This window comes from Atheta coriaria, unplaced genomic scaffold (genome assembly GCF_025399875.1).
Source record: "Atheta coriaria isolate IRGN ID8LTWV9N9 unplaced genomic scaffold, Caltech_Dcor_3.1 hic_scaffold_9_pilon, whole genome shotgun sequence".
Lineage (NCBI taxonomy): Eukaryota > Metazoa > Arthropoda > Insecta > Coleoptera > Staphylinidae > Dalotia > Dalotia coriaria.
This window is the reverse complement of record NW_027045451.1, coordinates 5,584,149-5,596,178: the sequence shown is the minus strand read 5'-3', so window position 1 is coordinate 5,596,178 and position 12,030 is coordinate 5,584,149. Positions and strand designations below refer to the sequence as shown.

Below are 12,030 nucleotides of genomic sequence, written 5' to 3'. Positions count from 1 at the left end.
AAATATGATCTGAAAACTAGCTGTACTCGTATAGTTGAATAAATAGCATTCAACAAACCATGAAAATCCGTCCAAATCCAAAATCTATAAAAACGAATTGGATATTTCATATTTTGTCCAGAAAAACAAAATTCAACCAAAACCACTTCATTTTTGATTTATTTATTTTGAATTTTTGTCTATCTACGGATGAAATCAATGGTAATCTCGTCGAAATTCGCAAACTTACGACACGCTATAACTATCGCTATAAACCGTCGACCGCGTAGCGAATCATGAAAGCCGCAACGTCTGACCACGATCGCGAAAACACATTTTAATATCAAAGTTAATAATCCCATTGCGATCGACTCCGGTATAGAGGATAAGCGCGAGTGTTGGGCTGGTCCAATGCAGCGAAACGCAACTTAACGCATCGTATACCACCGCGAAAAGTTCAATATAGTGTTATACGTTATAGAAAATCGTAAAACCAGATTATATTCTCATATCGGACGTTCATCTCGCCACTACAACTTTTGATTAGACCGCACAAGTAAGCACCAAGTAGTCAAAGTGCACTGCGCGGCAATACGAACACAACACGAACACAAACGACGCAATTCAATGCAATTCGGAATTATTAAATTCAAGCAATTTCTTGTGGATAAGATCAATACGATCATGAAACAGCTGGCGATCAATGCACACTTATTCATGTATAAAATTGCAAACAATCTGTATAGATATGTTATAATATTAGTAATGAATTATACTGGCTATTGACGCGAGACGACGCAAAAAAAAATCGACATTCAACTTTCCACTTGGTGTGCGATAACATCTTCGGCTGCATCCTGCAATTTTCTGCATTGCAGTTACGCCGTTGCCGTTGTTGCGGTTGTTAATATTATCGATATCATTATTACGAGTAGAAGTGCCGGCGCGTTGTTGTTAAAATTACACGTGTGTAACATTGTACATTGTAACAAAGTAACTGAACGACGAAACGTGAGTTTTATATTGCTATTTCATGCTCAAACTATTGCCGAACAATACATCTCGATATATAACATCCAGATGTGTTAGTTACAACATTTATAACTCAAAAATGGTAGAAGTAAGTTTGATAATATTTGATTTGTTGGATTTGTCTCCTAAGAAAATAGGAGAATCACTATTTGAATATCAAAAATTATGATTTAAAGAGCGTAAAATAAGGGATGAAAGTATATATGGAGATTTAATTGTAGTTATAGTTGAATATATTAATCAGAGATGGCAATAAACTGCATTATTAGCATTTCTTATTATTTTTAATAAAATTACGAATTTTTTTTATGAAATTGACACATTCTAGGCCTAAGAACTTATTATGTGCCGAATCTGTCAATAAGATTCACAATTTTAATTTAAAGCAATAAATAATGCTAATATTTCACTTATTTGCACAAAACTTACATAAAACACCTAATTACAATAAATAAAACTCAAATAACTAAAAATACCCTTTTACTTTAATTTCTAGGAATAAAAATGATATTATTATTATTTTCTGTTTAAAAACCATATAAAGTCTCCTTGTTTACTCTAATAAAAATTCATTTCCATCATTATCATTAAATGCTCAGTAAAATAGAGGCAAGTTTCAACATCAACATATATTGTGTCACCGCAACAGCAGTAGGTATTCGAAATTACACCCTGTCAAAACAACGATACGAGATAGCCACGATGACCGCCTGTCCGCATATTTATTTACGCGTCCGCCCGCGCCCGGAAATGCATACGAGGGAATTTTTAATAATGCACACCGAGCATCTCCGCGCTCGTACATACGCCATTCGTGAATGCAAATGTGTCAACGCACAAAATGCAAATAGCCAACGTTTGATATCCAATTAATGCACTCACCAGCCTAGCTCGTCCGCATTGAATAACAAACCAACCAACAACAAACAACTTGCAACGGCACTCCTGCTACATTGTACATAATTGCATGTTTTTCTGCCAAATACTGCGTGCAAAACACGATAAAAACTATTGATAACAAAGTAAAACCTTGTCATTGCCACAAACATAAAATACTTGAAGATATCAGTTGTAACCAGAAACAGCATGTGAAAAAAACTTGTGTTTACGTTCGGTTCTGAAACCAAAACGAATTGAACTTACCTTTGAAAGTAGGAACTTCCTGTTAATCCCAGCGTTTAAATGTGCGATTATGAACAATTCCTCGTCATCTCTGAGCGTGGTCCTCGCTCTGCACTTGCACATCCACACGAACCCGAAAAAGCACCCCGAGAGCGCGCTCACCAGCACGAAGGAGAGAAATCGATGCCGCGCAGTGTTCGCGCCGTTCTCCGCCGACGAAGATTCTCACCGTGCAGTGCAATCGTATCGTTGCACCAGGAACCGAAGACGATTGCGATGGTGATGCGTGCAGGCCGCGCTCCGGTGTTTGCCTCCGTGAGCTGACTCGCGGAGTCGCGGCGGTGTGTGGTGTGTTTATCGATGACCGCGGCGCGCCTGTACACTCGCCGACGTGACCAACTAACGACTGAACGTCTTCGGCAATGGCCGCAGCAGCGCGCACGACAAGAATATTACAATAGTGATACAGCTAGCGCCCTCTGTCGTTTACTTTAGGTATTATTAATATAAATAATAAATTTATTTTCAAAAATAGTTTGAAATATATCTATATCAATAATATTCTAACAAGACAATAATTTAGTTTGTATTTTAGAAATAGTGATTTATTAATTTTTCTCGTATTACCTTTTTTATTTAGTTTTTAGTCTATTTTAACTTACGCCATCTGTGTTTAGGAGTGAGACCTAAAATGATGGCCATTTTTGTTTCCAGAAATAACTACAAAACAAAGCATTTATTGTAAACTTTAAATAGGAGGTAAATATAATAAGATAGTAAACATTATAATATAAGTCATAAAAATAGATATTCATTTGTGTAAAAATAATTTAAAGCTTTTTCTTTCGTGATTTTCGCACCTTTTCGCCGACTGCTACAAAAGAAAAGAAAATAATTACCAACATTTATAATTATTTAAAAATTTGAACTTACAATGAACTAAACATAACTCCACTGGAACACCAGCCCCTGCAAAAATTCCAACCACATCTTTTGCTTCATTGATAAAACATCATTTTCGCTTTTAACTTCCACAAAACAGCACTGTAATTAATAAAAAAAAAAGTTAAATCATAGCTACAATGAATTAAAAGACTTAATCACCTGTTTTGATTTAATGTTCCAAACAAATAAATCAGGCATACCAGCTCGATACTGCCTTGGATCTTTCACGAACCTCTCCAACATTTTCCTCAATTTCACCCTGCCAATGCACGTAGCAGCTTCAACCATCACATCACCAGAAAGACGAACATTATGCACACTTTTCTTATCCGAGTGCTTCACGTGAAAATCCCACAAGTATTGTACAAATACCTCATTTTCCCAATTCGATGAAATATCATCCAGTCTTTTATCAATCGCCTCCTTTCTTGCAGTGTAAAAATCCGTCGAAAATAAATCCAGAGGAATGTATTGCAACCGACTTATAAAAGGATGTGCATTAGGTACGTCCGAGTAGATAATATCCCAAAACAACGCCACGAAAAGTGTAAGCAAAAGCGCACCTTCACAGTGTATTCCCATTGGATAATCACGCTGAGCATAGCTGCGTAAAGCTATCTCTTCCACCGTAAAAAGCTGAGAATCTTCTTCGTACAACAACCGTCGGCCTTGATACTTTCCAATCTTCTGTGGTTTAGCAGCGATGACAATTTTAAGCACATCGTTACAAGTTGGTGCAGGCACAAGTTGCGGGAACGCATTTGCGCTAAGTTTGTGACGCTTGATAGCAGTCGCCGCTCGCACTGAGAGCAAGATCTTATCAACCAGTGCTACATCCGCGGATGACAATCCGGCTGTGATGACAGACTCAGCATGGGCATGATGTCCATCTTTCAGAAGTAACATCGCCAGGCGGTCGTACCATTCACCGCGATGTACACCTCGACAGCAGTGGTGTAAGTGAAACAACCACTTCATAACTTCACTGGCACTTTTGGTGAGATCAGTTGCAGCCCAGGTGAGAATCTTCGAATATACATATTCAGCAGTAAACCGTCGATGAACCGGCGAAGTATCCATAGGTAGATGAGAAAGTTCCTGAAGGTTGCTGAATGCCTTTTCAGCGATTTCCATCAGTCCATGTTTTCTAGTCTTTCCTCGTCGTTCCTTCTGGTAACAATAGTTGCAGTACAATTCTATGGCTGTGGCGTATCTATCGAAAGCAGCAGTTGTTTCAAAAGCGTTTACGTTGGTAACTTGATACTCTGGCAGCTCCACCCGGCCGGACTCAATGTCGGATAGGTACGTATGCAATTCATAGTTGGATGTAATATCGGGTATGGCAAAATAATGTAGTAACTGAAGACGAAAAAGTGCATTACGTACGACGTCGTCAAGCCGAATGCGTTCGCCGAGGGTATCCGAAGCCAAAGTACGTAGATTCTGCTCGGTGGTTTTTGATCCCACACTCGGTTGCTCCGCGACAAATTTCGTTAACAATGTTATTAACGAATGTTTATCACACTTGGTGGCTTTAATCCGCCTCTCTTTCACAAACATTCGCAATGCAGGCACAGTAAGGTAACTTAAAATTGATTCCAAAGTTTCGGATGTCTCAAAATCTGAAACACAAAAACCGTATAACATTAAATTCCGTATTATTCCCATTAAATAAATATAGTGTACCTCTATGAATATAATCCAGTCTATCTAAACTGTCAAGAATCTCATATATTGTCTGCTCTGATTCTTCCAGATTAAGCAATGGTTTAATCTTGTCCAATCTCTGCCATTTTGTGCGTCGAATAAAAAGCCGAACGCAGATATCTAAGTGCACTGGACTCAGTGCAAATAAATTTTCCAACACATGTCTGTTATCACCTAAAAGATTCACTTTTGTTTCGTCATCTTGTATATTTCTCCAAGCATTTATGAAGACATCCCTCACAGGAAGTTGATCCAATTCAGGTTTTAAACTATTTGCTTGATCAACACTTGTTTCTAATGTCTGTGTGGATGTAGACACCTTTAAATTCACTTCAGCTTCCACTTTACAAACCATAGCATGTGGTGATGCAGACTGATCACAAATAATTGTGGCATTTAGGCTTGTATCATTACCATCATCATTGCTATCATTCTCTTCTTTAATTTTATCAATTTGTGTGCGGTTGGCAACTTGCTGAGATGATTCTGATAGTTTAGATTTTATAATTTGTGATGGTTGACTTATATTCAATGACTGAGATACATTCCCTGCAGTAGATGTGTTTAGTTGTAGTGTGTCATACATTGATGGTGAATATAATTCAAGCTCATGAACAGGCACACCATACTCATATAAATCAGTTGTATCCTCATCAAAAATGGCTGCTGAATTTTCATTTGTTTCTTTATCAGCATCACCATCATTCACATCATCAATTACAATGATATCATCAGTTGATTGATTTTCAGTTTTAATATCATCATCATGAAACAATGATTTCCTTGCTTTTGACTGGCATTGACTGTCATGCTTAATCTTTTTTGATGGTGATGCACTTCCATCATTGCATCTTTTAGAAGAAGATTCATCAATCTGATTTTCTTGATCATTATCATCACTATCACTGTCTTCAAGATTAATTGTGAGGAGACCATTCTCATAACTCAATGATTTATCTTGCTCTAGTAAATCTTTTAAGTTTTGTTGATTTTCCTTATTCACTTTGTTTGATTGTGACTGAGTATTACAATCATTATTATCAGCATTTTCAACCTCCATTTTCACATTTCTGGCACAAGTTTTGAACTGATATATCCCATGTTTTTGATTAATTTTAGTTTTCTTATCAGATATGGTTGATTGAGATAATACATCGAATCTTGCTTTACGAGTGCCGCGCTTTTTACTCAACGTAGAAGGTTTCGCAGGCTTACACTTCCGACCTTTTTGTGACAATGATTTTCCCGGCAATATTTGTGGAATTTCCTTCTGAGTCACATTAATTCCATTACTTTTATTATCATGTTTCTGGGAAGAAAAAAACGAGGATATTTCCAGTTGCACTAGCTTCACTCTATCAGTTTTTCCCGGAACTGACGTTTCCTGTTTAACGATCATTCTAAATAATATTTATTATATGAACATTCGCCCATTGATTAGATGCGCAGTCCTGCAGCAACAAGCAAATAGCTTTTTCTAGGAATGCATTAAAGGTTATCACAATATGCATTCTAGTTTAAGGCGTAACAACAAGAGGTCTCTGTTTAAGTCTTCTTCACTGGATAGTGGATTGTTGGAGATTACTGATCTGTATATTGATGAAATTATCATTAATTCATATTTTTGCATTATTGGTTTCTATTGGTTTATAAAAATCATAAATTATATGATTGCAGACTGGGCCAATCAGAGATGCTTATTGTGCCGGCTAATCACGTGATCAAATCGACAATCCAGTGTTTATATAGATCTCAATGAAGAACTCGCCAACATAACCCCAAATTATTTTCTACCTATTAAAGACAAACTTGGAGCTTTTATAACTTAAAAAGATGGCTTTACAAGCTGCAACTAAAACGTTTATGTTGTTAGGAGAATGCGTGCCATGTGTGAAACAAAACGCATCAAAATTTCGTATTAAACGTTTAGAACTAGATCAAAACCTCCTCATGGTAAGCACATCATAAACACCTGATTTTCACATACACAATAAATGGAATTGTTCTTTATAGTATTTTCGAAAAGACGACTTCATTTATGCTCATGATCCCGAAAAAGTGTGCAAAACCGGCGATATTGTCCTAATACAAAAACTGCCCAACAAAATGACCAGACTCATCACTCATGAAGTAAAAGAAGTTGTCTACAAGTTAGGAGACATTACAGATCCACTCACTGGCAAGAAAGTTGTGGCAGGAAAGTTCAGAGATCATGTGGAGACTGTCAACAAAGTCTATGGCAAGAAATCAACTGCATTTGACTATGAGAAAGCACCCCAGAGAGGATGGCAAGAGGACAAAAAGGATTACACCCACAGGGAAACTTATATCAAATACCATGAGGATGGTACAGACCAGCCTTACTCTGTATAATGTTATGGTTTGCAACTAGTCAAAAATATCCATTAGTTACTTATTAAATTCTTCAAATTTAATACTTTATGATGTGTAATTTGCAGAATAGGGCATAATTAATTTAGTATCGCCAATTCGCGTCTTGTGCAACTGCGCAGCAGCGTGTGTCAACTGCTGCGCGATGTCAGCGTGCGCATTGGGCGCCAGCTGGCTCACCTCCAGCTCGAAAATCCTCGCTAAACCTTCCAATAACTCAAGAAAACCCAATTGCAATGCAGCTTTTTTCAATCTGTTGAGTTCCTTATAAAACTGCTGAGTTTTTTCCGGCAACTTCTTCGCGTGTCGCAATATCTTTTGAATGTCTGATTGAAGTCCGGTTTGCCGTATCCACACGACGCTATTTTGTGAGTAACTGCGTTTGTCAGAAGATCGCACTGGAAATGATTGCAGAATGTCTTGATTGACGCCTTCGGCGCAGTGCAGATTGTTTAGATCGCCTAACCATGGCACCGCGTCGGCACCCGGCGCGAGAATGGTGAGCATTAAATTCGACTTCTTTTTCGAGTCCGCCCAGGAATAGATGAAGCCGAACCAATCATCGGCGACTGTGACGAGCGCGGCCATGTTTTCCACTTTCAACGCGCCGTGGAAGAGTACACAAAATGAGGGCTGTTTGTCGTCTTCGATGATTTCCTCCACATCGGAATCTGTTTTCGAGGTGTTTGCATTCGTGGAATTCATGGCTGTGGGCAGGATGAGGTGACGGCTCACACCCGCAGGTGAACCAATGTCCGCAACTGCGATGAAGCCAACAACTTCGATTGTTTTCGATATTGTGTACGTTCGCTTCTCAAACTCGCAAACTTTTGTAAAAGGCTGTAAAAACTTACTTTGTATCATATACTATACAATTATTTGCTTGATTTACTTACAATAGGCATTGGTGATAAGTAAATCGAAGATTCAAGATGGCCGCATTTCAATGTTCCTTTGAAGCTGGTGTACATATCATCACCTAACTTCTGGAAGAGATTAGTAATACTAATTTCCGTGATTTGGTCAGGGACAATAACCGATCCTTCACCGCCACAAAGTTCGATCAGTTTTTGATATTGTGGTTTTGCTATAAAAACAACAAAAGAGGTTAAAATAGTTTTTATGCAACCGCAATAGTGACCTACCTCTTATCAACGAAGCTTCATTAGGGGACACACACAAACAACGTGTAATTTCGCAGGAAACGCAAACGGCAGCGGGAAATTTCCTCCTTGATGGTAACGATTCAAAGAATCTCGAAGGGAGCCTGGACCAACGCCAGTGTTACCATCGGTTACGAGTAAAATCTAGAAATTTACCCAGAAACCAACTTTTTTACTGTTTCTTGTTGTTTAAGCATAAAGTTTACCTGACACAACGTATTGTTGCCCCATTCTTCTAAAACAATCTGATTGATGCCCTTCAAAGCAGATTCAATGCAAGTTTTGTCGTAATCTTCAATGTTGGTGAGTTCTTTCTTGATGTGGTTGTAATCGCGTGTGAATTGACACCGTTCTTCATATGTAGATGAAAATGTCACCTAAACAAATAAATAAAAGACCATTGACATAGTAAAAAAACAAAAAAAACATAAGAAATGCAAGTAAAACATCAAGAGTTAAAAAGTGAGGTTAAACAATCAATAAATGTTAAAAACACAAACAAAAATAATTTACTGTATTGAACGTCGGTAGTATAAGTTAAGTCGAGTTTTCAATTTATTTTATCGTTCGCATTGTAATGGTGGTACATAATCAATCAGATGGACATAAACAAAGTATTAAAGTCATATTCATAAGTCGTGCGCTCCGCAATTCCTTCCAACAGCCATCATGGTAAAAAAAACAACCAAGAGTAGTTCTGAATCAATTCATTTGAAGATCGCAAATAGCATTTGGGCCTCTCGTCGAATTACGCTAAATTAAATAAAATCAACAGCTCGCTATACACACAGGATATACACGCGGCGCGGGTGTTCGCATTCGTTATTTCGCCGCCACCGTCGCCTGTGCCGCCTTCTTCGCTTTGATAGTCTCCACTAGTTCCTTGTACCGTCGCATGCAATCCTTCTTACTGCGTGCGGGTATACAATCAGCGATTCTATCCCAGCGTTCCGGTGTAGACGCCGGATAAGTTTTCAACGCCTGCTCCAACAACTGTTGTTCGGTTGTTGTCCATGCGTTGGCTGCGTTCTCCTTCGACTCTCGCTCCTGTGAATTTTCTTTCGGTTCTTTCGCTATTTTATTTTGTTTCGTATTATTCGTATGCGAGTTACCATTCTGTAATGGTTTCTCTTTTGTTACGCCATTCGTCATCACCTCGATATTCGTCGACATTTCAGAATCCTTAATTGTGACATCACTCTTCTTTTCTTTGATGAAATTATCAAACGCTTGGTTATTCGCTGCTTCCTTTAGATTATTCCTTGAGAAATCAGTACTCTGCATATCCTTAGCTTTGGCGAGTACCAACTTCGCGGTGAATTTCGAAGTGTTGTCCTGGAAAGTCCCATGTTGATTGATGAAGTTCGCCACGACTTCCCAGCGTTGATTCGTGCCAGCCGGGAATAAATTTACGGCTTTTACCAGTAATTGAACATTGTCTTGCGTCCACTCGGGATTTATCTTTGCGATGTTGTTCTTTACTTGTTGGCTGATTTTTGTTGGTATGTCTCTAGACTTGCGCGTTTTTCAGCCTCGACGCGCTCCTCGGACTCTTTCACAGCCTTCATGAACGCATTCTTACCATTATTACGAATGTTCTTGGTGAGTTCTTCGAGTTCCAAGGCGCCTAAGGCTTCGCATATTCGTTCGATTGCGGTGAGGTGACGCAGGTTGTCATCGGGATTGGATGCGTAGTTATCGTTCGATTTGCAAATTTCGCGGAAGGCTTTGCGTTCCTTTTTGATTGCTTTCTTTTGAGCTTCGCGTTCCTGGCGCTTCGCTTCGATTTTCGCACGCTCGGCGGCCTCGGCGCGCTCCTTCGCCTGTTGAGCTTCGCGGAGAATACGTTCCTCTTCTTCTTTCTTCGCCTGTACAGCGGATTGTTTCGCACGCTTTGCCGCGAGCTTCTTATCCTTGTCCTCCTGCTTGAATTTCGCTATCCGAGGGTCCGAATTGTATGCCATGTCCACTAACTGCCTAATACGCGACATTTCTTCCTTCTTCTTGCGCAGACGCTCCGCTTTGTTAATTTTGTCAACGTACCTAAACGATAAACATATTATTTCAATGGATTAATGTTTAATATTTATTTATTTACCTTCGTTCATCACGATCGGAGCATTTATCCCTTTCTTCTTCATCCTCATAGGAATACTCTCTCCAAGATTTAAAGTCATACCAAAATGAATAAAACCTCTCAACATCCTGTCTTGAAGCATCTTCACCTCCTAGCTTAGGCACCCTTCTCTTTTCAGACCACCTGGCATTCAGGTCAAAGTACTTCTTGAAAGCCTTGTAGAAATCCTTCTTAATTTCCCCACTGGATGGCAAAGAATCATCAAATTCAGGATCCACAGAATCATATGATCTCCTCTTGGTAGGATTACCAAGAATATCATATGCCATGGTAATACAAGTGTAGTAATCATCATCTGGCTTGATATCTTCGCCCAGTGCTTTCCGCTTGTCAGGATGATGTTTAAGCACCACTTTTCTATATGCTGTCTTGATAGTTTCATCATTGGCCTGATGTCTTAGTTTCTCAATGCCAAGCACCTGGTAGTGATCCTGTTTCTTCCACTCTTTGGGATCCAGACTTCGAAGGAAGTCTACATCTACCTCAGCAATGACTTGCTCAGGTTCTGGGTCTGGAGTGCCTTCTTTTGGAGTTGGCGGATCACATTCTAGCTGTATGACTTTGTGAGCGAGGTAGAGCAGCTCGAATTCGCCGTCGGGCAGCCGCTTCTTTACAAAGCGATAGCTACAAATAATAATTATAAAATTCGCTGCAGGTGTTGTAGGTATGAGGAATTCGAGCGCGCTTTTGAGGTGTACTTACCGCACTGCAAGCGCGCGGCATTGAGGTTGACTTTTTGCTTCGCACATTTTCGCTGGCGACACTAATTCACATCACAAGCGGCCGCAACAGCTGCCTACGCAGATACCGGTACTGAGCGCGTTCTCTCAGAAAGTACGTAATCAATATTTAACACGATAAATAATATCCTAAACGTCGCGCGCTCGGCGATCTGCACAAGCCATGTGCATGCCGAATGTCAGGCAGAGAATGGCATGGCGTGCAGGCTGCCAACCACGCAGCATGAAAACTACCAACATGTTACTAGAATTAAAAGTCCATGGGGGAAAACAAATTTTTTCCACCAGATTTCTAGTGCATGAAGAAACAAAACTATATTGCACAACGAATTAATTTAAATTAAAACTAATCGTAAGTAATGCAAATATTAAAATAGACCGCCAATATTTAATATAGAGTTGAAGAGTTTTTGCCTTCTAAACAAATTCAGAATATAATGAAATTATTCAATGAAATATATCAAATTACATCAACTATTTTATTTAAAGATGAAAAAGAAAAAGAAGTAATAAAAATATACCATTATTATGTAAAAACTTACCAATGATAGAAATTCAAGTTTAGAATGCACACACAAATGATCTAAAAACATTTGTATGCCATGAATTGCCAACTGCTTTCTAGTTGTCTTAGTGTTAAATCCATCCTGTAGAATTATAGGCCGAAGCATGGACAGAGAACTATCCAGTAATATAACAGTAGGCATTTTAATTTATCTATTGCGCTTCAGATGTTACGAGTTGCACTTTTTACTTGTTTACCAAACTTCATTTAAACATAACCTTTATATACAAATCATATGTTTGGAAAGTT

At 38.8% G+C, this 12,030-nt stretch overlaps 5 protein-coding genes across 8 annotated transcripts in view; 1 reads left to right on the top strand and 4 right to left on the bottom strand.

The window, feature by feature from the left end:
* Sema1a (semaphorin 1a) overlaps nt 1–2,545 on the bottom strand; it is a 140,896-nt gene extending 138,351 nt beyond the window's left edge. For all 4 annotated transcript variants that reach the window (XM_065310808.1, XM_065310809.1, XM_065310810.1 and 1 more), the window contains exon 1: nt 2,155–2,545. The gene's annotated coding sequence lies outside the window, so the exon portion shown is untranslated. The remainder of the gene's footprint in view (nt 1–2,154) is intronic.
* A 309-nt stretch (nt 2,546–2,854) lies between these two features.
* LOC135798094 (fanconi-associated nuclease 1-like) lies at nt 2,855–6,184 on the bottom strand. The gene is given in 5 exon segments (XM_065310806.1): nt 2,855–3,007; nt 3,067–3,105; nt 3,108–3,177; nt 3,238–4,700; nt 4,765–6,184. Coding segments are annotated over 5 exon segments (3,036 nt in total). The 3' UTR covers nt 2,855–2,963.
* A 49-nt stretch (nt 6,185–6,233) lies between these two features.
* mRpS17 (mitochondrial ribosomal protein S17) lies at nt 6,234–7,220 on the top strand. Its single transcript, XM_065310825.1, has 3 exons — nt 6,234–6,376; nt 6,463–6,738; nt 6,799–7,220. The coding sequence occupies exons 2-3, from the start codon at nt 6,619–6,621 to the stop codon at nt 7,156–7,158; spliced, it is 480 nt and encodes a 159-aa protein (XP_065166897.1). The 5' UTR covers nt 6,234–6,376; nt 6,463–6,618; the 3' UTR covers nt 7,159–7,220.
* IntS14 (integrator complex subunit 14) lies at nt 7,195–12,021 on the bottom strand. Its single transcript, XM_065310818.1, is given in 6 exon segments — nt 7,195–8,016; nt 8,073–8,263; nt 8,322–8,351; nt 8,354–8,483; nt 8,546–8,716; nt 11,759–12,021. Coding segments are annotated over 6 exon segments (1,479 nt in total). The 5' UTR covers nt 11,924–12,021; the 3' UTR covers nt 7,195–7,224.
* Nucleotides 8,873–11,422, bottom strand: LOC135798097 (dnaJ homolog subfamily C member 2). The gene is given in 4 exon segments (XM_065310817.1): nt 8,873–9,820; nt 9,823–10,382; nt 10,438–11,100; nt 11,179–11,422. Coding segments are annotated over 4 exon segments (1,929 nt in total). The 5' UTR covers nt 11,226–11,422; the 3' UTR covers nt 8,873–9,161.
* Nucleotides 12,022–12,030: the final 9 nt, after the last annotated feature.